The 27,168-nt window shown below is 37.7% G+C and overlaps 7 protein-coding genes, 1 long non-coding RNA gene and 1 other non-coding gene across 23 annotated transcripts; 3 read left to right on the forward strand and 6 right to left on the reverse strand.

Annotated features, from left to right (window-relative positions):
- Positions 1-1,217: 1,217 nt before the first annotated feature.
- On the reverse strand, positions 1,218-3,811 carry LOC135790939 (NHL repeat-containing protein 2). The gene is made up of 4 exons (XM_065301225.1): positions 3,681-3,811; positions 3,377-3,624; positions 2,133-3,324; positions 1,218-2,055 (listed from the first exon to the last, which is right to left on the reverse strand). Exons 3-4 carry the CDS (start codon positions 3,222-3,224, stop codon positions 1,276-1,278), a joined length of 1,872 nt encoding a protein of 623 aa, XP_065157297.1. The 5' UTR covers positions 3,225-3,324; positions 3,377-3,624; positions 3,681-3,811; the 3' UTR covers positions 1,218-1,275.
- Positions 3,755-13,194, reverse strand: Hrb27C (Heterogeneous nuclear ribonucleoprotein at 27C). Of its 10 annotated transcripts, none has more exons than XM_065301230.1 (8): positions 13,036-13,194; positions 11,657-11,860; positions 11,400-11,590; positions 11,251-11,333; positions 10,834-11,182; positions 10,544-10,639; positions 9,959-10,192; positions 4,005-4,349 (listed from the first exon to the last, which is right to left on the reverse strand). In XM_065301230.1, the coding sequence occupies exons 1-8, from the start codon at positions 13,053-13,055 to the stop codon at positions 4,099-4,101; spliced, it is 1,428 nt and encodes a 475-aa protein (XP_065157302.1). In that variant the 5' UTR covers positions 13,056-13,194; the 3' UTR covers positions 4,005-4,098. The 10 variants fall into 10 exon arrangements, with proteins under 10 accessions (XP_065157310.1, XP_065157302.1, XP_065157301.1 ...); XM_065301229.1 differs by having other exon boundaries at positions 9,959-10,180; positions 12,346-13,168; XM_065301228.1 differs by having other exon boundaries at positions 12,346-13,167.
- On the forward strand, positions 11,979-15,463 carry LOC135790940 (myrosinase 1-like). Of its 2 annotated transcripts, none has more exons than XM_065301227.1 (6): positions 11,979-12,117; positions 13,423-13,667; positions 13,716-14,383; positions 14,465-14,905; positions 14,964-15,070; positions 15,126-15,463. In XM_065301227.1, the coding sequence occupies exons 2-6, from the start codon at positions 13,559-13,561 to the stop codon at positions 15,322-15,324; spliced, it is 1,524 nt and encodes a 507-aa protein (XP_065157299.1). In that variant the 5' UTR covers positions 11,979-12,117; positions 13,423-13,558; the 3' UTR covers positions 15,325-15,463. The 2 variants fall into 2 exon arrangements, with proteins under 2 accessions (XP_065157299.1, XP_065157298.1); XM_065301226.1 differs by lacking the exon at positions 11,979-12,117 and adding an exon at positions 13,213-13,360.
- On the reverse strand, positions 15,360-17,332 carry LOC135790944 (uncharacterized). Of its 3 annotated transcripts, none has more exons than XM_065301243.1 (4): positions 17,141-17,332; positions 16,360-16,961; positions 15,855-16,305; positions 15,360-15,779 (listed from the first exon to the last, which is right to left on the reverse strand). In XM_065301243.1, the coding sequence occupies exons 2-4, from the start codon at positions 16,946-16,948 to the stop codon at positions 15,740-15,742; spliced, it is 1,080 nt and encodes a 359-aa protein (XP_065157315.1). In that variant the 5' UTR covers positions 16,949-16,961; positions 17,141-17,332; the 3' UTR covers positions 15,360-15,739. The 3 variants fall into 3 exon arrangements, with proteins under 3 accessions (XP_065157315.1, XP_065157314.1, XP_065157313.1); XM_065301242.1 differs by having other exon boundaries at positions 15,360-15,803; XM_065301241.1 differs by having other exon boundaries at positions 15,360-16,305.
- A 619-nt stretch (positions 17,333-17,951) lies between these two features.
- On the reverse strand, positions 17,952-19,711 carry LOC135790943 (tubulin alpha-1 chain). The gene is made up of 2 exons (XM_065301240.1): positions 19,551-19,711; positions 17,952-19,370 (listed from the first exon to the last, which is right to left on the reverse strand). Exons 1-2 carry the CDS (start codon positions 19,551-19,553, stop codon positions 18,021-18,023), a joined length of 1,353 nt encoding a protein of 450 aa, XP_065157312.1. The 5' UTR covers positions 19,554-19,711; the 3' UTR covers positions 17,952-18,020.
- A 172-nt stretch (positions 19,712-19,883) lies between these two features.
- Positions 19,884-21,343, forward strand: LOC135790576 (uncharacterized). The gene is made up of 2 exons (XR_010547821.1): positions 19,884-20,123; positions 20,554-21,343. It is a non-coding gene; the product is annotated as an uncharacterized lncRNA (long non-coding RNA).
- A 205-nt stretch (positions 21,344-21,548) lies between these two features.
- On the reverse strand, positions 21,549-22,172 carry ATPsynE (ATP synthase, subunit E). The gene is made up of 2 exons (XM_065301601.1): positions 21,934-22,172; positions 21,549-21,867 (listed from the first exon to the last, which is right to left on the reverse strand). The coding sequence occupies exons 1-2, from the start codon at positions 21,976-21,978 to the stop codon at positions 21,670-21,672; spliced, it is 243 nt and encodes an 80-aa protein (XP_065157673.1). The 5' UTR covers positions 21,979-22,172; the 3' UTR covers positions 21,549-21,669.
- A 107-nt stretch (positions 22,173-22,279) lies between these two features.
- Gpat4 (Glycerol-3-phosphate acyltransferase 4) lies at positions 22,280-26,905 on the forward strand. Of its 3 annotated transcripts, XM_065301600.1 has the most exons (7): positions 22,280-22,903; positions 23,325-23,642; positions 23,707-23,949; positions 24,027-24,263; positions 24,396-24,629; positions 24,715-25,181; positions 26,138-26,905. In XM_065301600.1, exons 1-7 carry the CDS (start codon positions 22,751-22,753, stop codon positions 26,223-26,225), a joined length of 1,740 nt encoding a protein of 579 aa, XP_065157672.1. In that variant the 5' UTR covers positions 22,280-22,750; the 3' UTR covers positions 26,226-26,905. The 3 variants fall into 3 exon arrangements, with proteins under 3 accessions (XP_065157672.1, XP_065157670.1, XP_065157671.1); XM_065301598.1 differs by lacking the exon at positions 24,396-24,629 and having other exon boundaries at positions 22,284-22,903; XM_065301599.1 differs by lacking the exon at positions 24,027-24,263 and having other exon boundaries at positions 22,285-22,903.
- On the reverse strand, positions 26,901-27,007 carry LOC135791446 (U6 spliceosomal RNA). Its single transcript, XR_010548048.1, has one exon. It is a non-coding gene; the product is annotated as a U6 spliceosomal RNA (small nuclear RNA).
- Positions 27,008-27,168: the final 161 nt, after the last annotated feature.

The raw sequence follows: 27,168 nt of genomic DNA on the forward strand, positions 1-27,168 counted from the left end.
ATTCTAAAGTCTCCATGTTAGTACACATTTTACTTAAAGACATCTACAGGTAAAACTCTTTGGACTATTAAGTGAAAAGTTGTTTCAATTTGATAATTAAGAGCCTTTCTACACAATGAGGTTGTTAGTTTTTACTAATTAAATAAACTACACTTTAATATGTCAGGCGCCTCCGCCATTTTTTTCATAATTAATTACTTTTTTCAAAAAATTAAGAAAAATGACTTTTTTATCACTAATTATCAAAGAGGGCAATTTTATAGAGTGATTATTTTAATACATAATTTTAATTTAAGCAATGATTTAAAAGATACACGATAATAATTGTTTAAATGTATTCTACAAATTTGTGGTTTTTAAAAGCCAATAGGACCTAAACAAAGCATGCTAGGAAAAAATATTACTAAGATAATTAACTCAAATTTAATCGTTAGATAAGAATCCGCAATCAGAATTCAAAAATTCCAACTTTTAATTTTCAACATAAAAAAAGGAAATCTTTTGCCTTTTTTATAACAAAATCTTTTCGTTAATTTTTTTTAAGCACTTTTTGTCGTTTTTCAAAAAGGGTGCCATCTTGTAGAGAATTTTTCAAGGATCAAGAATATGTGGTCCATTTTTCCGTAGCCCTTTTAGTTCACGAGATAATCGCAATTTTATCTCGGCGGTTTCGACGGAAACAATTTAAGAAAAAAGTTCGACCCTGTTGTTCAGCCGAAAATATTTTTATGATAAAAGTTCGACCCTGTTCTTCGACCGAAAAAAATTTTAAGAATAAAGTTCGACCCTGTTGTTCGACCGAAAATATTTTTAAGGAAATAAGTTCGACCCTGTTCTTCGACCGAAAATATTTAAAAAAAAAAGTTCGACCCTGTTCTTCGGCCGAAAAAAAATTTAAGAAAAAAGTTCGACCCTGTTGTTCGACCAAAAACATTTTATACATAATAAATTCGGCCCTGTTCTTCGACCAAAAATAAACAAAAATACTAATAATTTCATTAAATTACGAGTTGCAAGAGGAAAAAATAAGAAAAAACTTGATAATTATCATCATTTGATTGTTGTTTTAACAGAAAACAAAAACAATTGAAGAAAATCGAGGAAACCACCCTCAAAACAACAAAAACCCTTAACACTTAGCTAAAAAACATAGAAAAATGTAAGAAAAATTAGACTTTTCCACAACATGTTGTAAAAATAAAGAAAAACTCAGTAAATTTCAATAAAAGCAATATTTATTCATGTAAAAATCAATATATTATAAAACTTATACATTTAATTTGACACCTTAACATTATTTCGTCCGATAACAACCGATACATTAACATCTTCCCCTTTCTTTTGATCATCTGTAATCCTCAACGGGATTTTCACAATAAACTGCTTATTAAAACAAAGATCTCCCAAACAAGTGTACAGTTGAAACTTAACATAAACCTCATCATTGTTCCCAATTGTTTCCTTCTCATTGCGCAATAAATTACAACACTTTACAGAAAACCTTTGAATATCTTTACCGCCTTCAGGTGTGATCATTACAACACCACGATTTGCTTTCGCTGACCATTTCTGTGGTGCTTCTTCATTAAAGTGCAAATTATCATCTAACGCAACATTAAAATGAATATTAAATGCACCATTTGATAAATTTGAACAATTAACAACTGGAAGTGTATACACTTTGTCAGAATTAACAATTACATCCGAAGTTAACGGCTGCAGTTCAATATTGTCTAACTTAAAGACAGAAACGCTTAAAATTTCGCTTTCGTCTTCATTCAAAGTACAGATTTTTATCTGATGATTGTTTGTATCGGCGACATAAAGTTTTCCATCGCCATTTTGAAACAAACCGCAAGGCTCGTTAAACTTCGGAGATATTACAGTCTTCACATGATTTTTCCGCGTGTCAACAATCTTAATCTTATGATTATAAGTATCCGCAACAAAAAGTTTATGCGCATTTCTTGCAGTTGCTCCTCTGGCAAGACCCAGGCAGTGTTGTAGTTTCCCTTCGGTTGAGACGCCATCCACATCACCAAACGAAAACAAATTCTATAAAAATTCAATCAAAAATTAATATTTAGTGATTAAAACACACAAAAAAGTGAATAATCTTTTTAAATGCTTACATTTGGATTCTTATCGCCTCCAACCACACCGCTGACCTTCCCATCTCTTAAATCCAATCTCCTCACGCTGGAACTCTCGCTGTCCGCGATGTACACCATCTTCTCTTGTTGAAACAACGCTAAACCAGAGGGTTGCGCGAAAGCCGCTTTATTCGGATAGTTATTATTGCGGTTTTCCTCGTTTCCAGACCCAGCAATGCATACAACTGTACCAGCTTTGTATTCCTTTCCTTTCCACCATTTTGTATCCTCCATGAACACGGCCCAAATCTGATGTGTGCCGGCCATAGCAATCAACAAAACTGATTTCCTTTCATCAGTAATGAAAACTTCCAAGTCCCAAGGGCTGGAAATCCCTTGTTGCGTGCCAATTTTACCACCATCGGTATCATTACTCTGCACACCATTACCAGCAATGGTAGAAACCGTACCAGATGTAAAATCAATCTTCCTAATCGCGTGGTTTTCTGTATCAGCCACAAAGCAGATATCTTTATTGAGGAAACAAACACCCTGTGGTTGATTAAACAAAGCATTTGTAAATTCCCCATCATGCATGCCAATCTCTCCACATGCACTGCCAACAATCACAACATTAGACTTAATATTTTCATCAGCGTAGTCATCAATAAATATTAATCTATTGTTGCCAGAGTCACTAATGCACAACCTGTTTGCAAAAGACTTAATCTTGCCAGGAAACATTAAATTCTCATTGTGTTGAATACTGTCAACTGTCTTACTTATAGGAAGACTTTTATGTGACAATTTATCTTTATAATAAGCCAGGAAATGCTTAATATAAACTTTCAAAGTCTCCTTGTGGCCTTCGCCCATGAGCAACACCAGTGGTTGACCTTCAGGACTGATGAGCAACAATGATGGCCAGCAATTAATCCCACATTGCTGCCACATCTTAGCACCATCATCATTTACAACTGCATGCTCAATATTGTACCTCATAACTGCATTCTTCACATTATCCGCTACAGATTCATTGGTAAACTTGGCACTGTGTACACCAATGACTACCAGACCATCTTCAACTGAGAAAGTATGTTCAATCTCTTTTAGATCAGGCAGGATATGCATGCAATTAATGCAACAGTATGTAAAAAATCTAAGAGAACCAGCTTTCCCTTCAGATGTTTCTTAAAAGACAGGGGTTCCTTTGTGTTGAACCACGAAGTACCTAAGAGAAAATTAAAATATTAAATTAAGTTTTTCGATAGAAATATACATACCAAGTGGAAAATCTTTGATTGTCTCATATTTTAAGCCCTCGATGTACTTTTTAAAGACTTCTTCTAGTGGTAAACCACTTTCTTTAAGTAATTTCTCCAGTTTATCATTGGAAAACATGATGGAATCATCTTCAATCAAGTCAGGATCCATCTTGCAGGTTAAACAAGTAAAAACAGCAACTAAACGATGTGAAACTCCAACATAAACTGGGCGTTATCTCTAGTTAAGTTGTGATTATTTATAGCCACTAGAAACATTAAAAATTTATATATTTTTGATAAAAAAAACTCACTACTTGCTAACCTTTAGCCTCCACACTGCATCACCTGTCATCCTTTTACTTAAATCTTAAAATAAGTCAATACACAGAGACGTACTTAAAACAGAAAACCACTACTTATATATTTAGATGGTACAAATGCATAAAATCATTATTTTACGTATTATACTGTTCTTAACTTAACTAATTTTCAATCTGACTCTTCATTCAGTTCTTTTTTTGTTAGATGCCTGTTCTTACTTCACACACAAGCAGGAGAGGACTTTGGATGGGACTACTGATGGAAAATCGGAACGTAAAAGCATTCTTCATGTTCGAAATCTACAAACAAAAAACAAACCAACATCCTCGATTAAATACCGTAGATTTATTATAAATTTTATAACGTTAAATGCGTTGCAACTTCATCAACCATCCGGAAACCTAACAAATAATAAACATTCAACGTTTGTAAGGATGATAGGTTTGATGCGGACCGTTGTTTTGCCCACCGGCGCGATGGGGACGCCCGCCCGGGTACGTATCCGACGGGGAGGCGGACATCCGCCCCCCATTGTCATTGTATTTCATCTCAGGCTCATTGCCGCCATTCTGATAATACTGCATCTCATCGGCGGCGTAATCATAACCGCCTGCGGACGCCCCCTGATCCTTATAGTCACAAGATGGCGGCGACGCCATTGATGTATAACCTACGAGAAGGAAACGTTCATAACTAACCAAACTTAAACACACACAAAACACAAATAATCGCAAATTAAATTAAAAAAAATCACATCATTCACAGCAGACGCAGACGAGAATGGAATTTATCAATATTTATTTAATCACTGTTCTACGAATATGTTAAATTTAAGATATTTCATCACCAATCATCTTCATAAATATATTATAGACATTATGCTAGTTATATATATTTATATATATATATGTATCAGACAGTCAACTACTTATATTCAATAATAACGCCATTGTATTACTAAAAGTTCCCCGCATTATTGCTAAAACTAAGCTGTAAACAAAATGCAACCGCACAGGATTCATATTTATATTCATATATAATATATTTTCACTTAGTTATTCTTTTCCCATTTCTCCTACGACTTAATAATATGTTGTGTGTGTTGCATACGCTAAACTACATTTAACATTACAATTAATCGAGAATTACTTAACTATTATTATTATATTATAATATGCGTGCCACTAATATAATTGTTAAGTTAATAATTTCAATATATTTATATATTTATATATATATATATATATAGTATCCGGTTATGCTATATTATGCTAATAAGTCATTTGTTTATAATTTTATAATCAATTTGCCTATGTTAACCATTTTTTTCGCTAATATCAAGGAGTTTCATTAAAATTTTATTTTTATTCATGATTCGTTTGTATATGTTAGGTTTTTTCCTCATCTCATTTGTAAATGTTATTCTTTAAATGTTAATGTTTGTTTTGCATCTATAAATAGTCAAAACTTAATTGATTTGATAGCTACGTAACAATCTCTCATTACATTTGTGGTTTTATTTTTAATTTACTTAAACGTTAATTTTTCACCTCCTGCGTCACATATTAGGCAAAAAATACAAACGAAAAGCGAAAATCCCGAAAAAAATGACACAACTCGCGTGGTGTGGACGTTCTAACCTTAAATGTCACCCAAATATAAATATTATTGACCGTTTTATTTAGTTATTTATTTAGTGATTGATTGATTCTCGTCGTCTCAATTGTCTACTTTCTTAATTTTTGTTTATCCATTAATCAACATGTTTCATTTAAATAGTTATGTGTGTAGGTTATGTGTGTATGTTTAAACAAAAGAAATGCGGAGTGTACACGTGTATAAATTACAGGATAATAGTTGATATTTTAATCAATAGTAAACCTAAATCACACGTTTGTTCATTTCGCTTAATTTTTATGCCTTAATTTTCATAATTTGCACACACACACACACAGAGACCATCCTCGTTAGTTCATTAATTAATTAATAATTAGTATGCGGCGGGTATTTAGTGTGAAAAACGATGACAAATTATGCCTAAACCGGTTTGTAATTGAGCAAAGTTAGTTGTAAACATCTTAATACACTTGATTGCATCTTCAGCTCGCACGCCGCCATCTTGTTTAATATTTTTTACGCAAACACTCGCGCCACCTGTGTGGGGGTATGTATGTCTTCATCGTGTGTACAATATAGTAAATATGCTTAATTAATTAATTAATTATACATCGTATTAATTAGTAATTATTGTTTGCCTCTTTTGTGTTCAGTGTTTTCATAACGAGATATAATATGTAACCAACGCAGACTTATATAGGAAAAACTTAAGATACAATTATCAATATCTCACTTTTGCTTCATTTTGTTATGTTCCATTTTTGTAAGTGTTAATCATAATTATTGTATTTACAGAGATAATTAATATATCAGTCGAATTATTGATTTTCATTCTTCGTATTTACAGCTCTCCAACAGTATCAAGAGCCTTAGATAATTATAATTAATTAATTAATTTAGTTACTATAGTTAAGAACTATGCATGTATACAAATATTAAATCATTCTTGTTGTTTAGTTGTTGTTGTTGTTGTTGTTGTGTGTGTTTGTTTCTGTTTCGTATTTCGACCACCATTTTATACGCATATCATTTATATGTCCGCCATCTTGTTGTTGCATTTGTGTGTGTATTCATAATCATAATAATCTAAACCGTTTTGCTAGGTTTCTTTTTTACTCCGAAAAACTTACGATAGATTTATTAAATTTTTACTGTAGAAATAGATGTATAAAATGCCTATTTTCATGGATTTCATCTTCATTAACTCACGAGATCAACAATACTCCTATTTGATCTTTATTTATTAAATAATCAACTTTAACTTCAACCTGATTAGCAATTTGATCATCTTATTAGTTGTGCACGATGGCATCGAGTGTAGAAAACAATCCACAACATACACAGTCACAGTCGACATTTGAGGTTAGGTTTTCCGTAAAAGTCATTTTAAAACTCAAATAACCTAAAAATGTATGTCGTAGACCGGTATTCTACACCAGCGCCATTTATATGATATTATAAGTCTGCCTCTGATTGCATTAGTGTCTAGAAACTAAAATTAATCATTTCCTATCAACAAGAATTGCTTTCGTTTCGTTAAGTGTGTGTTTTCGGCATGTTTTTTAGTCTCCTGATCGTTCAAATTTATGAATTAATTAATAAAGAAACAAACGTTTGCGTTTTTGCGTGTTTGTGGTCGATTGCGCACGCGCAATCCAACCGGATTTCCTTGTAAGTAATAGATTAGATATTAGTTAGCATTAATATTGTGGGCATTTTGTTGTTGTTGTTGTCGTTACTTGTCTAGGCGCGAAAAGACGCCGCTGCGTCGGGGCGCGCGTGCATCGGCCGCGTCTCACCACGACGAGATCGAATTGCGCAACGTACCTACAACACATGCAAGATGTAATAGTCACACACACAGACAGAGAGAGAGAGATCGTTTGCTTCATGTAGTGATAACACACATCGCAGTGATAACATTTTCAAAGAGTAGCAGCAGCAGCAGCAGCAGTGCGTTTTGCCAAGCACGCGCGCGCCGAGAATCAGAATCAGCAAGATTTGCGCATAAATTTTTAGTTTTTCGACTATTACTCGAAAAGTATTAAAGATATTTGGACAATTTCTTCAGTAATGGATTTATAACTCAATTCCGCATCAAATGTATGTTTCAAAACTTATAATACAATGTTTTTGGAAGCAGAATTAGCTTTTTTCGTGAAATTTGCGCAAAATTTTTCAGTTTTTCGACGATTACTCGAAAACTATAAGAGATATTTAAACTATTTCTTCAGTAATGGGTTAATAGCTCAATTGCGCATCAAATGTATAAATAATTTGTTTAAAAACGGTCATAATACAATGTTTTTGGACTAAAATCAGTTGTTCTCGTGAAATTTGCGCAAAAATTTCAGTTTTTTATGAATTACTCAAAAACTATAAAAGATATTTAAACAATTCTTTCACTGATCAATTTGTAGCATAATTATGCACCAAATGCATAAATATTTTGATTGAAAAAGTTAAAATACAATGTTTTAAATTGAAATTACATAATTTTCAATATTTGCGCAATATTTTCAGTTTTTCATTGATAACACCAAAACTACAACTGATAGAAAGCTAATTCTTTCACTAATCAACTCGCAATTTAAATGCCTTCCTAATTGATGCATAATATGTTGAAAAAACGTTCAATTTAACATTTTAAACAATATTTCCTATCAAAAATGTAAAAATTTCATGTTAAATGTTATTGTACAATTAATAATGATGAAATAATGATACAACTAAATTAATGTTAGTCCACCGCACCCTCTGCCCTCTTAAAAACTCATCATGTGAATGAAAAAGAAAGGAATATTGAAAAGAAAAACGAAAATTGCTTGTTTTGTTTGTTTTTATGCATATGAATATTATAATAATAATAAGAAACATTCTTCCATCATTATCAATCATATTACTAATTAATTCGTCTAAGTCTATGCATATACCCCACCATCATCATAATCATCAATCAAAAAATTGTCTAAAAAAAAGGAGTCATCGTTACGCGATGCCTTTCTTCCGTCGTATTCATCGTATATTTGTAGTAATATTCAATTTACTAAGTTATTCATTACCATTATTAAAAGTCTAAAATAATATATCCATCAAATACCTAATTAAATCAATAATAAAATGTCGCTAAAACTATGCACTACATGATGTACGCTAACCGTTAATGTTGTGTTAAGAGAAAAAAAATTGACGCAGTAAAACCCGCAGTGCGACGCGTACAAAAACAAAAAAAAAAAAGAATGAAATCATCGTATGTGTGTTGTGTGATGCTGCCGCTTACAGAATTAATCATCATCATCATTTAAAATATTATAAGTAGTATAGTAGTAGTAGTAAAATTGTAAAATTAATAATTAGTAAGTAAAAAATACACAACAATCATTTACAAAAATTATTAGTTTCCATTTTGTGTCCCACCCACGGGATCGTTTTTGTTGTTTCCTTCATTTTCATTTACTTTTCTTTTTTTGTATACAACTTACAGACAGACAGAGAACATTTCCTAATTTTAGAGTTTTTTTTTTCATCATCATTATCATCGAATTGCAAATAGAATAATATTCGTCCTTTACGTGTCTAATTAATCATTATAAACATTAATTGCTATTACTTTAGGATCACCATTTGTTTCGTAATTAACTTAGATACTTTCTATATGTGTAGAGACAATAATAACAGTTCTAATTTATGCGTTAAAATTATAAACAATCAAACAAACAAATAAAAAATCGTCGTTATAAATGCGCGCCGCATATATACTAATAGTCCTCGTCGTCGTGGTTGTAACTATTTGTAAATTTTATTATTATCATTCGATTAACCGTTATAATTAATTTTTAAAAGGAGTCAAGTCGATAATACTAATAAGTCTTCTCGTTTCAGTTATGTTACTAATTTTGGGGAGAGCAACCGCCGGGGGAGCACGCCATCCGCGCCGCACGCGCGCGCAGGATGCTTCGTTCAAGTTACATACGTCTAGCCTACGTTATATGTACACGTACATCTAAATTTCTAAACAAAACAAACAAACAAAATGGTTGTCAAAATTCGCGTGACTAGAGCGGGACGTACTTAGTAAATGCTCGATATAAATTTAAATCTTATGAATCACACAAACAAGTTATTGTGTAATAAAAGTAGTGTAAAGTATTTGTAGAGATACAAACAAACAAAAAAAAAATGATTACAGAATTAACACATATAAATTAGTAATCGTTAAATTAATGTGCTGTGGCGCGGAAACGGCTCCCCTTTCATTGCTTCTTACTCTTAAGCTTATTTTAGTTTATTGTACAAGTTATGAGGTAATCGATAATAATAATAATAATCATAATAAACAATTGATAGTTTTCTCTTTAATTTTACGCTGTTAATTGTAAGTTTGAGCAGATAGTTATCCCTTATCGTTTCTTGCCTTAGAAATAGTCAACACTTCTGTCTGTCTGCGTTCATTTTTCATGTGTGTGTGGCTGAGTGTTTATGTGTGTGTGTGTGTGTGCGGATGTTATACAAGAGTTGCTGCTGCTGCTGGAGTAGTGTTGGGTGTGAGCCGTCTATGGTAGTGCGCAAAATTCTGATTCTGATTCGTGCTGGCGGTCGTGGCGGCGCAGCAAGGTTGTCAGGAGCTGGGCCACTCTTTGAAATCGTTAAAGTGTTTCGCACCTGCGTTGGGCGGCTGCGAGGTGTAGCCGCCAACCTGGGAGCCGGCGTCGCTGCCGTAGCTGCGCGGCGGCGCGCCATAACCGTCCGCGGAGTACGACCCCGCCTGGTAGTAGTTGGCGTAGTCGGCCCCCGCCGACGTTTTGCTATTGGAATTCGAGTTGGGCGGCGCGTTCGGCGTGGCTGGCCCGCCCGGCCCGCTCTGCTGGCGCGAGTACATGTCGCCTGTAATGTACCCTGTCAGCAAAGATGAGAGACACACGGGCGCACGGGAGGTGAGACAGACAGAGAGACAAAGAGAGAGAAAACAATTTCAATATATATGCATATGTATATATAGTTAGAAATGTCAAACAACAAATGATATGTACAACACAACCAACCAACCAACCAACCAACAACGCACAAACGCAACAAACCATATATGTAAAAACACACCACCATTCCCCACCCCGCGGCAATGGCAGAGGAGCAAAAATTTTGAGCAACGCGCGCAACGCAAAACCAAGTGAATGAAAAGCAAGAGACACAGCGAAATAAGAGAAACAGAAGAAGATAGAGAGAGAGAGAATTAAATGTGCGTCCTACCTGAGGGGCCAGTGGACTGATTATTCTGCGGCATGTTCCAGCTATTCCAGCTAGCGGCTCCGCTGCCGGTGCCCGGACCTGCAACCAGACCATTTCCTTCAAACGAAACAAGATAACATTAGTTCAAATCTGACCGCCGTGCTCTGAAAGCTGAATACCGCCCCGAGAAGAAATTTAGAAATAGAAAATAAAAAGATGATCAAGCAAACTATCGCTATACTAAACAAACGGTTTGTTGTTGTTGTTGTTGTTGTTGTTGGTGCGTTGGTAAGTAAATCAAACCAACTTACCGTAAGACCCATAGCCCTGCTGTTGCGGCGGACCGCCATAGTTGCTACCCCACTGCGGATGCGGTCCCTGCGGGCCTGGGGGAGCGCCCCAGCCCTGATAGGAACCCGGACCGCTCGGGGTGCCATAGCCGGCATAGCTCTGCTGCTGAGGCGACGTGCCCCAGCCCTGATAGCTCTGCATCATGTTCGGTCCCATCGGTGCGCCGAGATTCATCGGCGGCCCGCCCATTTGACCGTTAGGCCCTTGCATCATTCCGAGCGGAGCTTGCTGTGGTCCCCATGCTGAACCAGGATCGTTCATCTTAGCTCCGCCGGAACCATCACGTGGTTCAGCCTTCTTGATTTCCACCTAGACATCACACAATAAAAACATTAATAATTATTTAATTTTAAAGTAAAAAAAATGTTAAAACTGACCTGTTTGCCATTGAGATTGACAAAGTGCTCCGAAACACAACGATCCACGGATTCTTCATCCTCAAACGACAAAAATCCGAAACCTGATCACAAAACACACACAAATTAAAAAAATATTCCCACAAACACATAAATAGAATAAATATTACCACGTGATTTCTTCTTCTCTTGGTCGTACATGATTACAACCTCCATGACCTTGCCAAAACGAGTAAAGAACGTCCTCAGGTCCGTCTCGGTGACATTCGATGGTAAACCACCGAGGAACACCTTCGGATACCCACCGCCCTTCTTCGGCTTCTGCAGGGTCCTCGGATTGCATGGTTTTGGATCAATTGTCCTACAATATCACCCCCATAGAAACCATTGTAAACACAATATATGATTATAGAAATAAATCACTCACCTTCCATCGAGTGTATGCGGTCCATTCTGTAGCACAACACTCACATTGCTGGGATCAGCAAAAGTGACGAAACCGAAGCCTCTGGACCTGCCCGACTCGGCGTTCTTCATCACCACGCAGTCGATGACCTCGCCATACCGCTGGAAGTACCTGCTGAGGTTGTCCTGCGATGTCTCCCACGACAATCCGCCGACAAACAGCTTTCTACAAGTGACACAGAGAGCAAATTCAATTGATTAGACAGGTGTGTACGACGGGTTGCAGGCGTTTTTGTGCGTGTGATTAAAACAATTGGTAAACAAAACAAGATGGCGTATGGCCGGCGTGAATTTGCAAATTTTTGTGATTTCGGCACCGGCGCTGATTTGAATCGGTGTTTGCATCTGATGAATCGTGTTTTCGCTTTCGCCATGTGATGTTGTGGGAGAGAACGCCGCGGACGCCGCGCCGCGAGAGTCGAGGTCGGTGAACGGAGTAGCCGGTCACGCACACATACACACACAAAACACAAGCGCTCAGATGCATATTTTTATATATTGCACACACACACACATGAGATATTCGCGTAAGTTTCGCGTAAAGTGATGAATTATGTGCGATTTTTTCCCCGGATTGCTTTTCAGGTTGTGATTGTGCGAGTTTGTGTACGTGTGATGTGATGGTGATGATGGTGAATTAGAAAAATTTACCCTTTCTCGTCATCGTCCATTTCTTGCTGTGGAATTCGCAACATTTGCATAATAGGCCCAGCGAGCCCAGTCTGCGACGCGATGAGTCTGAATCGAATGATAAATACGATCGATCGATGTCGCCGCTGCCGCCGCCGCAGAGAAAACACACACACGTCAGTGTGCGTCGCTCACCACCACCGGGTCTCTCGTTTGCCTCGTCGGTCTTCCGCCGCGCGCACACAACACCCCCCAAAACACACCGCGCCGCCAAATTCGCTCTCGTCTCGCCCTCGCGGAAAAAAAATGCCGACGGAACGGACGCGCGCACGACGTTACCGTACTTGCAAAAGCTACCAAACTACAATGGCAGCCGGGTGACTTCCGTTCGCTGCGTGCGGGCACGGCGCAACGTACGTCGACACTTGACACCCGCCAATCACAACCGGCAACAGCGCGCGTCGCGCTTGTCAATGGAGACTTACGGCAGCAAACGATCGAAAATCGCGGAATTTTTGGATGCACGAATCACGCGCCGATACGCAGTATTCTGCAATGCGATACACAGATTAAATTCACAGCAATGCGCTAGATTAGCCTCGGCTTGGCGTCGGATATCGCGGCGACGCCGATACTCGCACACTCGCCGCTCGTCTTTTGTTTGTTTGTTGACCGTCGCGTTTTTTCTAGAATGATTTGCTCAATACATACCCGTAGTCGCTATCGCCCATTCTCTAGCTAAACTGTAACGTTTCGAGTTATGTCCTAAACGCTAAACTTAATATTACGGTAATATTAACCCTAACGTAATAACTAGACTAATTAACAACTAATGTATTACTGCACCATCTTTGACGTGCACGGCGACTTGTCGGTTTCGTTCGTTGCAGCGACCCCTTCCGACAGCCACGCGTTTATTCGACTACAGCGCCACCACCAGAACTAAAACAAATTTAAAAATTGCCAACAATACAACACATTTTTAAACTCTACGCGTGATAATAGTATTTGAATGAACTAAATAACAATATAAAATGTATTTATATAATATTATTTGGTTATTTTTATTAATTTAATGAGTTTTTATTTACTTTCCAGACAAAAACATTAAAATACGTATGTGCGTTCTTAGTTTATGCGCAAAACAAATGTCAACTAGGCAACCCACTATACACCATTTCAAAATGGAACAATCAGTCAAAAAATTAAAACATCACTGTTAAATTTCATCGTAATGTCTGCAATAACTCAATATCAATACGCGCGATTTCAGTTTCCGACTCTTTTTAAGTTCGGCGTTGGTTCTGCTGCTTATCAAATCGAAGGAGGCAGCAATGACGACGGTAATACAAATTAATCCGTGTTTATTTCCATTAAAATACGATTTTCAGGCAAAACTGACTCAACCTGGGACTACCAATCGCGTACATTCCCCCAGAAATTCAAAAATGGCGACAATGCAGATGAAGCCTGCAATGCCTACAATAAAATAACCGAAGACGTCCGTAATTTACACGCTCTAAGCGTAGATTTCTACAGATTTTCATTATCATGGTGTCGCATCCTCCCAACAGGCATACCATGTCATATAAATCCCGCAGGAGTAAATTATTACAAGAAATTAATCAACGAATTGAATAAAAACGACATCAGCGCCGTTGTTACACTATTCCATTGGGATTTACCACAAAGTTTAGAAGCATTAGGAGGCTGGACTAATGCTAAAACGATTGATTATTTCGTGGAGTATGCAAGGATTTGCTTCCGCGAGTTTGGAAACAGTGTTAAAATCTGGATAACAATAGATTCACCCAATCATATCGCGCAGTTTGGTTATGGCGACTGCAGGCATGCGCCGTTCATGGATTCGGACGGAATTGGCAGTTACATGGCGGCGCATAACATGTTAATCGCACATGCGAAAGTTTATCGCATGTATTATGATGAATTCAGCATGCAGCAAGGTTCTGTAGGCATCGCAATTGATTGTCCATGGTATGAACCATATTCCACGTCACAAGAAGATGCGGATGCAGCTGGGAGAATGTTAGAAATGTATGTAAGTTTTTGACATTTTTGACATTTTTGACAGTGTTACCAACTTATACAAACTAAATTGTGGTTATTTGAATATTTTTAGGTTGGATGGATAGCACATCCAATTTTCACCGAATCAGGAGATTATCCATTGGTAATGCGTGAGCGTATTGATAAAAACAGCACCGCACAAGGTTTCTACACGAGTAGATTACCTAAATTCACAATAGAAGAAGTGAATTTACTACGTGGAGCTACAGATTTCTTCGGTTTAAATCATTTTGGTGCATTTTATGTTACGCATGCAAATATCGGCTTAATACCGAGTAATGACAATGACACAGGCGCGCATTACTTCGTGGATCAACAATGGCGACAATCTGCGCGTCCCATGCAGAGCGTATTACCCTGGGGCATGTTTAATATCCTCCGCTGGGTGAACGAACAATATGGCCGCCCGCTGATCTTCATCACAGGTAATGGCTATGCGGGCCCGGCGAATGAAGATGAATTCAACGACACTGAGCGTATTGCATACATTATCGTACGTAAATTAACATAATACTTCTTTTATGACATGTTTCGTACTAAATATGTTTCAGGATTATTTAAAAGAAGTCGCAAGGGCGATTACACAATGCAATTGTGACATTTCAGCGTTTACTTATTATCCGTTCATGGATTGTTTTGAATGGACTGACGCATACACGTAAAATTTACTTATTTATCTTAATTTTAAAGTAAATTAACTTGTTTTTGTTTAGAATTCGTTCTGGATTGTATCACGTCAACTTTAAAGATCCGAATTTGACAAGAACAGCCAAACGTTCTGCGCATGTGTACAAATACGTCACCAATACACATCTGCTAGTTCCGAGATTCACCGATATCAGCATCAGCGCCGATCGGAAACTCATGGAGCAAACAGAGCCCACAACAAGCAAAGCATACAAAATTGACTAAATTTTAACAAAAAACTTATAAACATACAAACAATATGGGCGATTATGATTTAATCGGTAACATTTGAGAACAAAAAACAAATAATTACGTTTTTTAACGTAAAAAACTACAAAACTAAATAGAGATCTCCAAAAACAAACATTTTAACGTTGATTATTGACAATTGCTGTCAAAATCAGACTTGAAAACTTAAAGGTAACTTATTCTGCAGAATCACAATCTGAAACAGCCTTAAAAATAAATATTTAACAGTCTTAAGTCAAAAACAAACTAAAAATGAGAATTTCAGCAGAAAATATTGAAAATTCTGCAAACAAACATCAAAAACAACTTGTAACAATCAACGTAAGTTATTTTCTAAGTTAACGCATTGATTTATCAACTTCTTGTGTGGTTTCTAACCGTTTTTACCTGTTTACATTTCGAGTAAACAATCAACGTCGCCCGTGGTGACGCTGTGCGCAATTTGCATGTGATCCCTGTAATGAGAACGATCAAAGAGCGTAAAACCGCATGTACGACACAAATACCCATAGCGATCGACGCGGTCAACATCTTTCGCTGAATACTGCAGAAATACTTTGTAAAACTCCGCCAGAATCCGCGAGCTATTCGTAGCACGGCGTCCATATGTGAAACCAGCGTTGAACATGTTATACATTGTATTCATATACGTTCTCTCGCTGTAATATTCTTCTTCTAGGGATAAAACATCATCTATAACACTCTCCTGTAGATGGCATTGCACATGCGAGGAAACCGTGCGGCGATTACTGAATTCATCATTACAATAAGGGCATACATAGACTTTGATTTGGTGTTTCAAAGTGTGTTCTTTATATCGGCGGAGATCCGGAAAGTTCACTTCGCAAATATGACAGAAGTTGAGATGATTATGGCGGATGTGATCGGCTAACATCGACTCGGTTCGGTAGCCGCTGCCGCAATACGTGCAGAACATGCGCTCTGATTGGCCATTACCTGTCAATGTCAAAAATGTTTAAAACTAAGAAAAGATTTGAAAAATCATCATACCAGAACAAGAATCAGTCTCACTAGACGGTTCTTTTTCTATTTTCGGCGTGGTGAGCACAGGTTCCACTACAGGTTTCTTTTTCTTTTCAATTTTACCCTTTTTTTTAGAAGTAATCTTCTTGGCAAGGCGTTTAATACTAATTTCATCATCACTTTCGTCAGTTATTGCGGTTGGTGTAGGTGTCGCTGCAGTCTTTGTCAAGTCATCACTAGGAGGAATGTAATAATTCTCTTCAATGCAATTAAAACTAACAGGTTCTATTGCACTTTTATTCGTTAAATATTTGTCTCTACAACTTCTCTTTGGATTGTTTCTTGATTTCTTCTTCGTGGTAATAGGATTATTATTATTAATTTCGTTAGTTTCGGCATCACTTGCTTCGGTTTTGATTGTTTTTGAAGCAAAACACTCAGATGTGCAAGGTGCGCTTGAACAATGTGTGCAAATGTGTGAGTCTTGTGTGGTGTGAGTATCGGATGGCAGTTTGATCACAGCATTGATAAGATCAGCCTTGAGATGCCGCTGCATGTGATTCTGCAGGTCGGCTGGTAATTCACATTTTGTCTTACAAACGAAGCAGTAATACATCTCTAGAGCATTTCTAGAGAAGAAAACACGCATGGAGTTAATACAAATGAATTAAACACACTTAAACCACCCGAAAATTAGTTAAAACATGACAGTTGAGTGAAAAACACAAACACCTGTTGAACTTGAAACTGTATTTTTGATTTTTATGAGTTAATGCATGGATAATTGCTTATTAAGTGTGTGGCTTACCAGTCTTGTGGTCTGGTGATATTATTTCACATTGAATGAGACGTTAAAACGTGCACTATTGCAGTCATGTTCCACCTGCCGACTGCGACCTGCTGTGCGCCGACCGGCGACACGTGAGCCGCCATTTAAAAACAACAAACTTTGGGCCAATCAGGAGCGAGTATTGCGGTGAGTGCGCTGCGATGATTTGAATATTTGAATTTGTTTCCGGTAGAAAATAACAATAAAACATAGGAATCATCGTGTAAAACAGTAAAAAGAATAAAAATCAAGTAGGTGTTGTACCAGCCTACTATTTTTTATTGTTTTTAATCAAAATAATGTTTAGTGGAGTATTTTATGTAGTATGAGAGATGTAGGCAACTTATTTCACACCAAAAGAAGTTAGGGTTACAATTTAACATGATATTTGCAAACGAGTAAATGTGAATTCGCAGTTTTTATGAGTCATATAGCAGGTTGAAGGCTGGGTTTTCAGTTATACCTGGGATATGACAAACAATTTTTTCTGATCGGCCGCATACCTCGCTACAAATACTAAGTTATTTTCTAACGCCTGAGTGTTTGCAACCAGCAATGCACTTCAGAGTTCTTCTTTCATCGTCATAAACGCCCCCTAGCGTCGCAAAAGTAAAACAACTCCGCCATCTTGTTTAAAAGCAAAACTATACAGAAACTTTCATTTCTCTTCAAAAATTTCTTAAAAAAACACAAATAAATCAAATAAACTAGCAAATATTATTCCAAACATATAAATAATCAGACAGGATGATTATGGACCTCAAGGTACAAATATTTCCCAACAGAAAAATTTCTTCAAGCATTTTTATTCTCGTTTCAATCAGCCATAAACTGGAAATCTTGCATCGTGCGCGCAGAATTAATACTCCTCGCCACCTTCGCCCTCACCCTCACCGGAATCCATACCAACCTCTTCATAATCCTTCTCCAGAGCAGCCAAATCCTCCCTAGCCTCAGAGAATTCACCTTCCTCCATACCCTCACCAACATACCAGTGCACAAAGGCTCTCTTGGCGTACATCAGATCAAACTTATGATCCAACCTAGCCCAAGCCTCGGCAATAGCCGTGGTGTTCGACAACATGCAAACAGCACGCTGTACCTTCGCCAAATCACCACCAGGCACCACAGTTGGTGGCTGGTAGTTAATACCAACCTTGAATCCAGTCGGACACCAATCAACGAATTGAATCGTACGCTTGGTCTTGATGGTAGCAATGGCGGCGTTGACATCCTTGGGGACAACATCACCACGGTACAACATGCAACACGCCATGTATTTACCATGACGCGGGTCGCATTTCACCATCTGGTTAGCAGGCTCAAAGCAAGCGTTGGTGATCTCAGCCACGGACAACTGCTCGTGATAAGCCTTCTCAGCAGAGATTACCGGAGCATAGGTGACCAACGGGAAGTGGATTCTTGGGTAAGGCACCAAGTTGGTTTGGAACTCTGTGAGATCCACGTTGAGAGCACCATCGAAACGCAGAGAAGCGGTGATTGAGGATACAATCTGACCAATCAACCTGTTGAGATTGGTGTAGGTAGGACGTTCGATGTCCAAATTCCTGCGGCAAATGTCATAGATGGCTTCGTTGTCCACCATGAAAGCACAATCTGAGTGCTCCAGGGTGGTATGCGTGGTGAGGATTGAGTTGTAGGGCTCTACAACAGCAGTGGATACTTGTGGGGCTGGGTAAATGGCGAATTCCAGCTTGGATTTCTTTCCGTAGTCAACAGACAAGCGTTCCATCAATAAGGAAGTGAAACCTGAGCCGGTACCACCTCCGAATGAGTGGAAGATGAGGAAACCTTGCAGTCCAGTGCATTGATCCGCTAGTTTACGGATGCGGTCGAGGACAAGGTCGACGATTTCCTTGCCGATGGTGTAGTGGCCGCGGGCGTAGTTGTTCGCAGCGTCTTCCTTGCCGGTGATGAGTTGCTCCGGGTGGAAAAGCTGGCGGTAGGTGCCGGTACGCACTTCATCGACGACGGTGGGTTCCAGATCGACGAAGACAGCACGTGGGACGTGTTTGCCAGCGCCGGTTTCGCTGAAGAAGGTGTTGAAACTGTCATCACCTCCGCCGACGGTCTTGTCAGATGGCATTTGACCATCGGGCTGGATGCCATGCTCCAGGCAGTACAACTCCCAGCAGGCGTTACCGATCTGGACACCGGCTTGACCAACGTGGACTGAGATACACTCACGCTATACAAAAACAATCAAAATTAACATCGGTATCATTTAAATTAAAAAAACGTGGATAAATTTGAATTTTTCACACGAAACAAGATGGCGGATAAAAATTCAACCGTCATGGTAGATTATTCGATGATTATTAATGAAAATTTACTCGGGGGTATATAATATATATGGGTGGGTACTTACCATATTGAGAGATGAGTTGAGAGTTGTTACAAAATGGAAGAATTTCTTTTTTTGGGGGGTAAACGTTCAGATACGCACACGACGAGTGGTGTCTAAACGAATGAAGAGGAAAGCCGGCCGACTCGTATTTATAAACGTCGCCGCTAGGGGGTCACGTGGGAGACAACGCCTTAACTGTGATTGGTCGTTGCCGAACGGAACTCATACGCCATGGCCATGCAAACAGAATCGCAGCGTTGTCACGTTTACACATCACAACACACCCAAAATATAAAAAGCTAAAAACTTAATAAACAATCAAAAAACATCTCACAACAATAAAACAATAGAAATCAAACATAAAACTATGAAATAATAGTTTAAAATCATCTAGAAACAAAAAAATTTGTTATTTTTGTTTGAATTTCTGAACACTAGGCAACCCAGTATGACTCAACCGCCACACCAACACAAACACAAGTTAACGGTCGCCGGCACGCCAACGAACTCCTCTGCAGAATTTTCAAGAATCAATTACTATGAATAAACGTAATATTTTCATAAATGGGCATGTTTGCCTCGAATCAAACAAACGTAGGTGTATTATATACAATATTTACATTACCTTTTAAAGATTTTTATACAAAAACACATCACAATTCAAAATTTTCATCATTTTTTAATCATTCGTGCGTTAATTTCGATTAATTAAACATTTAATTACAGCTATTACCTTCCTTAGAGGTCGTTGTCTTAGTTACGAGGTAGAAAACCCATCGTAGCATTAAATATTAACAAGAATTCATTATTTTAAGCCTTCAAGAGCTGTGAACTTGAAAGTACACAGAGGTCAATGCCTTTTCGTCTCTAATTCAGTTATAATTCATATATTTTGATTGTAATAATGATATTCTTATCAAAATAGTCATTATTTATGTGTTTTTGTATCATACAACCGTTAAAACAGTGTAAAAGTATAGATTTTTGTTATTTCTAGCAGGTATGATGTCATTTCTCATTTTAGGGTGGAGCCAGGGTTGTTTTCCGTTTATTTTCATCAAAAACACCCTCATTACAACATAGTTTCCATGGAATATCAAGCAGATGGTACGCGGGCATCACTCAAGCGGAATGAAACACACCGGTTGGTTGATTCACGCCTTTTATGGCTTGTTTTGTGAAAGTCGTCACTGGTAAACTCACCAATTCACTTCACCTGACTAATTTTAGTGAAAAAGCATTGAATCAACATAAAAACCTATGAAATCAACATGGTACATGCATCTAAACATGTTGTACGCCTGTTTTCTTGTCTTAAGACGTTTGGAACGCTTCAGACTTATAATTATCTTCACCAGAAATAACTGGGTTATTATTAGCCGTCTGCTGCGGTTGGTGCTTCTTGTACGTGTCTTCATTTCACGCTGACCCGCATCTGCGCACATTTCATCTCTAGAAAGTCGGCATTCTATGTTTTTTTGTATTTACGCTTGGGGAATGTGTTTCAACATGAAAACAATACACATAAGGTGATTGTTTGGGAGTTTTCGTTGTTTTTGCGTAAAATTCGTGATTATTGATCAAATAAGTAGTGCCAAGCTGTGTGAAACGCTTGATGACGCATCGTGACCTTGGTATTCCAGCCACGCAACAGTCGAAATGTTTTATTCAATGATATTGTTGATAATTTGCTAATTTTTTGCAAATTTTATGGATTTTTATGAGTTTTTAAGTGTTTTTCAAGTTATTTTCATTATTTTAGTTGGTGTGTGGTGTTTCTATTGTTAAATAAGTAGTAAATTAGATTCAAATCACATCTATAGCTTTTTTATTGAAATGTGTGATGATTTTTAGTAAAAAAGTGAATTGTAGTGTCGCCTGGCAGCAAAGTAGCCATATCAAGCATAATACAATATTTGATTCATAGATGGCGCTGCAATGCACAACTCAATCTAACAAGACTACCACTTCTGCTGTCAATTGTCATATTGGGAATCTTACACAAAAATGAACAAAATCTAAATTTCTAACATTTATTTCACTATCAGCATCATGTCGATCCCACAGAACATAAGTTTGCACTTAATTTACAAGATACCCAGTATTTAAATCTTCTCTTTTGCTTTTCTGATTGAATAATCTACTTGCCAGACAATGCAGCCTCCAAGTCTTTCATTTCTTTGTCGGACGCGGCCTTCTTTTCAGCGGCCAATTTTGCGTCACGAGCGACCTTCTGCTTGGCTTCAACCTCCCTGAACGCGGTCTCCTTCTTGCTGAGCCTGTTGTGGTGGAACATACCCCACATAATACCAGCTGAGAGCATTCCCCATCGTCCAAACTTTAAAACAATCAGGTTAAGTTATGTAATGTCAAGATTTTTATTGAAGAAAAAGGTGATACTTACGCGGATCAGGGGTGAAACGTTGACGGGCGCTGGGAGGGCAGACATTTTGTAGTGTTTTATGTGTGGTACGGGCAGTAGAATTAAGAAAAGCTGAGAATTTTGTTAATTTCGATCAGCGGAGCGGAGCGCAAGTCGACGGGAATGAAAATTTGACAGCTGATAGACTAAAATGACAGCTGACACTTTTAACTTGTAAAAATTTAGAAAATTGATGAAATTACAAAGTTTTCATGTGTTAAATTCAAGTTTTATGATAGTTTTCTATGTTTTATGTGTTAATTAATCGATTAGATGTAATATTATACTGTTTTTTATGTTTTTAAAGTCAAATTTTACATCGTTTATCTTCGGTTTGATTCGTGTCTGACCCAAAGGACACACACGAGTGAGAAACCACCAACCGAGTGAAATAGCGCCTCGCCGTCATTCAAACCGACACATGTTCGTGCGCAGTTCACGAATTAATCAGTCATCAAAATTTCAGTAGTGTCGCGATGTCTTTATTTCGCGCCGCGGCTTTGCAGCGCCCATGCGAGGCCGCGTAGTCGTCGTTATCTCTCGTCGTGGTCGCGAATCAACGAATCACTCGGCGCGCACACGTAACGCCGCGATGATTGCTCCGATTGCTCCGATTACTCCACAGAATCAGCAGGCACGCGAGTGAATTTCACGCAGAAAATAAAAACGCATACAGTGCGCGTCCAACTTTCGCCCAATACGCGTTGCATCACATTCAGTAACAAATTGCAACACGCAGTGAAACAAACGACGATCGTGTGCGGCTTCGGTGGCTTGTGATTGGTTGCAAAAAAAGACGATGGCAGTGATCACGACTGCGCTGGCCGTCCTCGGCTCGCTGCTCTTCACGCCGTTCTTGATGATCTTACTCTGCATCATCTTCCTCGCTTCGATTGGTAAATCCATCGGCGTACGACGACTCTACATCAAATTATTACTGATCATATTTGAGGTATGTTGAAATGAAAATAAAAACAAAAGACAACTGCACCCAAACAACACGTTGATTTCTTCAAAAAACAAGTTATTTTATGACGTCACAAATTAGTTGTAACCTTGAAAATTTTAAGTGTTTAAATATTATGATAGGTACAAAGTATTATTAATCGATTGTTAGTGATGTGATCAATGTTTATAGTCGCGTGTTGATTGCAATTAGATTATCAATCGATCTCGAACTTTAACCCAGATCGTGATAAGTTTTGTTTTTCATCGTGCTTGGTTACAAATTCAAATTTATCTGTCATCTGTCAACGGTCACTGTCCACACCAATCAGGTGCGTGACACGAGCGGCCATCATGGCTCACAACCGCTTCTGATTGGTCAACGTCACGGCAGCCATCATGATATCTAACTTTTTTCGTTTTTGTAGTATGGTCGTGCTAACATCGAAACAGAACAGAAAAAAATACGTCCCAATGAGAGTGTGGACGAAGAGGAAGAGGAAGCACTCATCAAAAGCACATCCAACGTACAGGAACTGCAACAGGATGCAGTTGAAAACAACTCGGCTGCGCTCGCAAATGGTTTGCATCCGAACGAGAAAACAAATGGAATTCGGTCACATCCAAGCAGTAATAATCTTATAAATCGCGATAATAATTTAATTCTCGTGCCAGAACCGCCTAAAAACGGCGAAATACCCGTTGGAGAGGTTGCTAATGATGATGCAAAGTCGAATTCCGGTGATGTAAGTTTAATCAATATAATTACCGCAACTTAATTGCAAACTCGTGTTTTTCAACATTTTATAGGAAAAGTACGACTTTCAACTGTCCAATTGTTTCGATTTCATACGCGCTGGCATGGAAGCAATCATCGAGGACCAAGTCACATCGCGTTTTGAAGCCGAAGAGCTGAAAAACTGGAATTTAATGACGCGCACCAACCGCCATTATGAGTTTATCTCATGGAAATTGACTGTTATCTGGGTGTGCGGCTTCTGCATTCGCTACTTCTTCCTATTTCCACTACGTGTGCTCATTTGCTTCATCGGCGTAAGTGTATTTTAAAATTTCTATCAATTTTTATTTAATTTTTATGATTTAAACAATGTAATTAACACAAATAACAGATTGTGTGGTTGATACTCACCACTGGTTTGGTCGGTTTAATACCAGAGTGCGGATTGAAGCGTTGGCTGAATGAAATCTCATTCAAAAGCTCCTTCCGCATCATGAGTCGGTCGCTAAGCGGCCGGATTGTTATCTACAACCGGCAGTATCGTCCTGCAAGGGGGAGCGTCTGCGTTGCCAATCATACATCACCAGTGGATGTACTCATACTCTCCACTGACAATAATTACTCTTTGGTAACACTACTAACCAAAACACACATAAAACACATCATTACATCCAAAAACCATGCTTTTTTATGCTTTATATGCTTATTTTTGTCTTTTTTCTTGTAATTGTTGTGTTTTGTTTACTTTGTATGCGTCCAGGTAATGTGGTTGACTTTGTGCACGGCGCTTGTCGGCTACTTTAACGACGGCCCATTCAAAAAGTGGCTGAATGGACACATCTCAATGATGTGCTTTGGAATACTCTCCGCGGCGTTGTCTTCAGTCATCACCTATCACAATAAAGAGAATATTCCTCTGAATGGTATCTGCGTAGCCAACCATACATCGCCAATCGATGTGTTGGTGCTCATGTGCGATAATTGTTACTCACTGGTATGTTTTCATCCGAATCACAATCACCTCATCATTAATTCCCTCTGAAATTAATAAATTTATATTAAAATGTGTGATATTTTAGATTGGGCAGAGACATGGTGGATTCCTGGGTGTTTTACAAAGGGCTTTGGCGCGTGCCTCGCCGCATATTTGGTTTGAACGCTCGGAGGTTAAAGACAGGCATGCTGTTGCTGCAAGGTTGAAAGACCACGTTTCTAAGCCAACCAATCCGCCGATTTTGATCTTCCCGGAAGGCACTTGTATTAATAATACATCTGTGATGCAGTTTAAAAAGGGTAGCTTTGAAGTTGGGAGTGTAATTTATCCGGTTGCGATTAAATACGATCCGCGGTTTGGCGACGCGTTTTGGAACAGTAATAAATACTCGATGATGCAGTATTTGTACATGATGATGACCAGTTGGGCGATTGTCTGCGAGGTGTGGTATTTGCCGCCGATGACGCAAAAGGAGGGGGAAACAGCGATTGATTTCGCTAATCGTGTCAAGTCTGTGATTGCTACGCAAGGGGGACTTGTAGATCTTGTTTGGTAAGCTTTAATTGTTAATTTTTGGGTTTTGTGTTAATTCGCGGCAAAAAAAAATGAAATTTTTAGGAGAAATGTGTATTTTGAGGTTAATACCGGTATACCGGTATTTTTTAACATCAAAATATCGGTATACCGGTATTTATTTGAGGTAATATCGGTATTTTTATACTCAAATACCGATATTTTGATGATTTTTGTTAAAAATTGGCTTTTGAACTTAAAATATCAAAAGACTAACCTCAATTCTTGAAATTATTGTTAATTTTGTTGATTCGCGGCAAAGGAAATGAAATTTTTAGGAGAAATGTGAATTTTGAGGTTAAAACCGGTATACCGGTATTTTTTAACATCAAAATATCGGTATACCGGTATATATCGGAGGTATTTTAGGTGTTTTTATACTCAAACACCGATATTTTGGTGATTTTTGTTAAAAACCGGCTTTTGAACTTAAAATATCAAAAAACTAACCTCAATTCTTGAAATTATTGTTAATTTTGTTGATTCGCGGCAAAAGAGACGAAATTTTTAGGAGAAATGTGAATTTTGAGGTTAATACCGGTATACCGGTATTTTTAACATTAAAATATCGGTATACCGGTATATATTTGAGTCTATATCGGTATCTTTATACTCAAATACCGATATTTTGATGATTTTTGTTAAAAACCGGCTTTTGAACTTAAAATATAAAAAAACTAACCTCAATTCTTGAAATTATTGTTAATTTTGTTGATTCGCGGCAAAAGAAATGAAATTTTTAGGAGAAACGTGAATTTTGAGGTTAATACCGGTATACCGATATTTTGATGTTAAAAAATACCGGTATACCGGTATATATCGGAGGTATTTTAGGTATTTTTATAATAAAATACCGATATTTTGATGATTTTTGTTAAAAACCTGTTTTTGAACTTAAAATGTCAATAAACTAACCTCAAATCTCGATTTTCCAGGGATGGACAGCTAAAAAGATCGAAACCAAAGAAGGAATGGCGTGAGCGACAACAAGAGGAATTCAGCAGACGCCTGAAAGTAGAATAAGTTGCTAAAAACGATTAAACAATTGCTTAGATTCAATGTGAGATCGTCATTTGTAGCCAGAGTCATACTTAAATTATTATTGTGATGAGTCGATTGTCAGACGGACCAAGCGTAGCAATGTAGTAATCTAGCGGAATTTGTAATGCGCGTGCGCGATTGTAATGAAACAGGGTGACGATGTGACGATGTGACGATATTTCTAGTTCTAGTCCATTTAACCGCACACAACACTCTTACACTCACTGTTTGATTCATTTCTTTCACGAGATTGTATTTGTATTATATATATACCTAGCGATACGAGAATGTACATAATATTGCGTTGCTAACTTTTTTATTCATAAGAGAAGTATTTTTTAATCGTCATTCAAAACATGAACTCATCTTGTAAATGTAAAGAAACTTAACTAGTTCGAAGAAGTATTTTTCTATGTATACTGTAGATTTCATAACAAACAAACATGTAATACTTTTTTCTTTTTGTTTTTTGGTAATGCGGGTGTATCTTAGTTGTAGCTAGTTGTGTATAACGTAGGCCTACGCTTTAAAAATCAAAACAGAAACAAATGAACTGTTAAGACTGATATACTGATATAATCTAACCTATAAACCATATTCTTTGAAAGTCTGTATACCGTGAACTAAATAAAATGGCTGCTGATATGTGGATCATCAAAAAATGTGGAACGCTTCACGATTTTGCGTGTCATCCTTGCGCAGGGGCCATGCTAATCTTCTCTGTATCGTTCCAATTTTAGTATATGTACCGCCGAAGCGAGTACATCTACCCCCTTGTAAACCGTAGGTATTTAAACTGTGTATGTGTGACGTATAATTACGTGAGAAGTATGTAGAGAAATTTTTGTTTTATAGGCGATTTAAACGTTAGATTATGAATTTACTCTACAAAAGTATACATTATAACATGGCAAATGATAATTTT

This window comes from Atheta coriaria, unplaced genomic scaffold, assembly GCF_025399875.1.
Source record: "Atheta coriaria isolate IRGN ID8LTWV9N9 unplaced genomic scaffold, Caltech_Dcor_3.1 hic_scaffold_4_pilon, whole genome shotgun sequence".
Taxonomy (NCBI): Eukaryota; Metazoa; Arthropoda; class Insecta; order Coleoptera; family Staphylinidae; genus Dalotia; species Dalotia coriaria.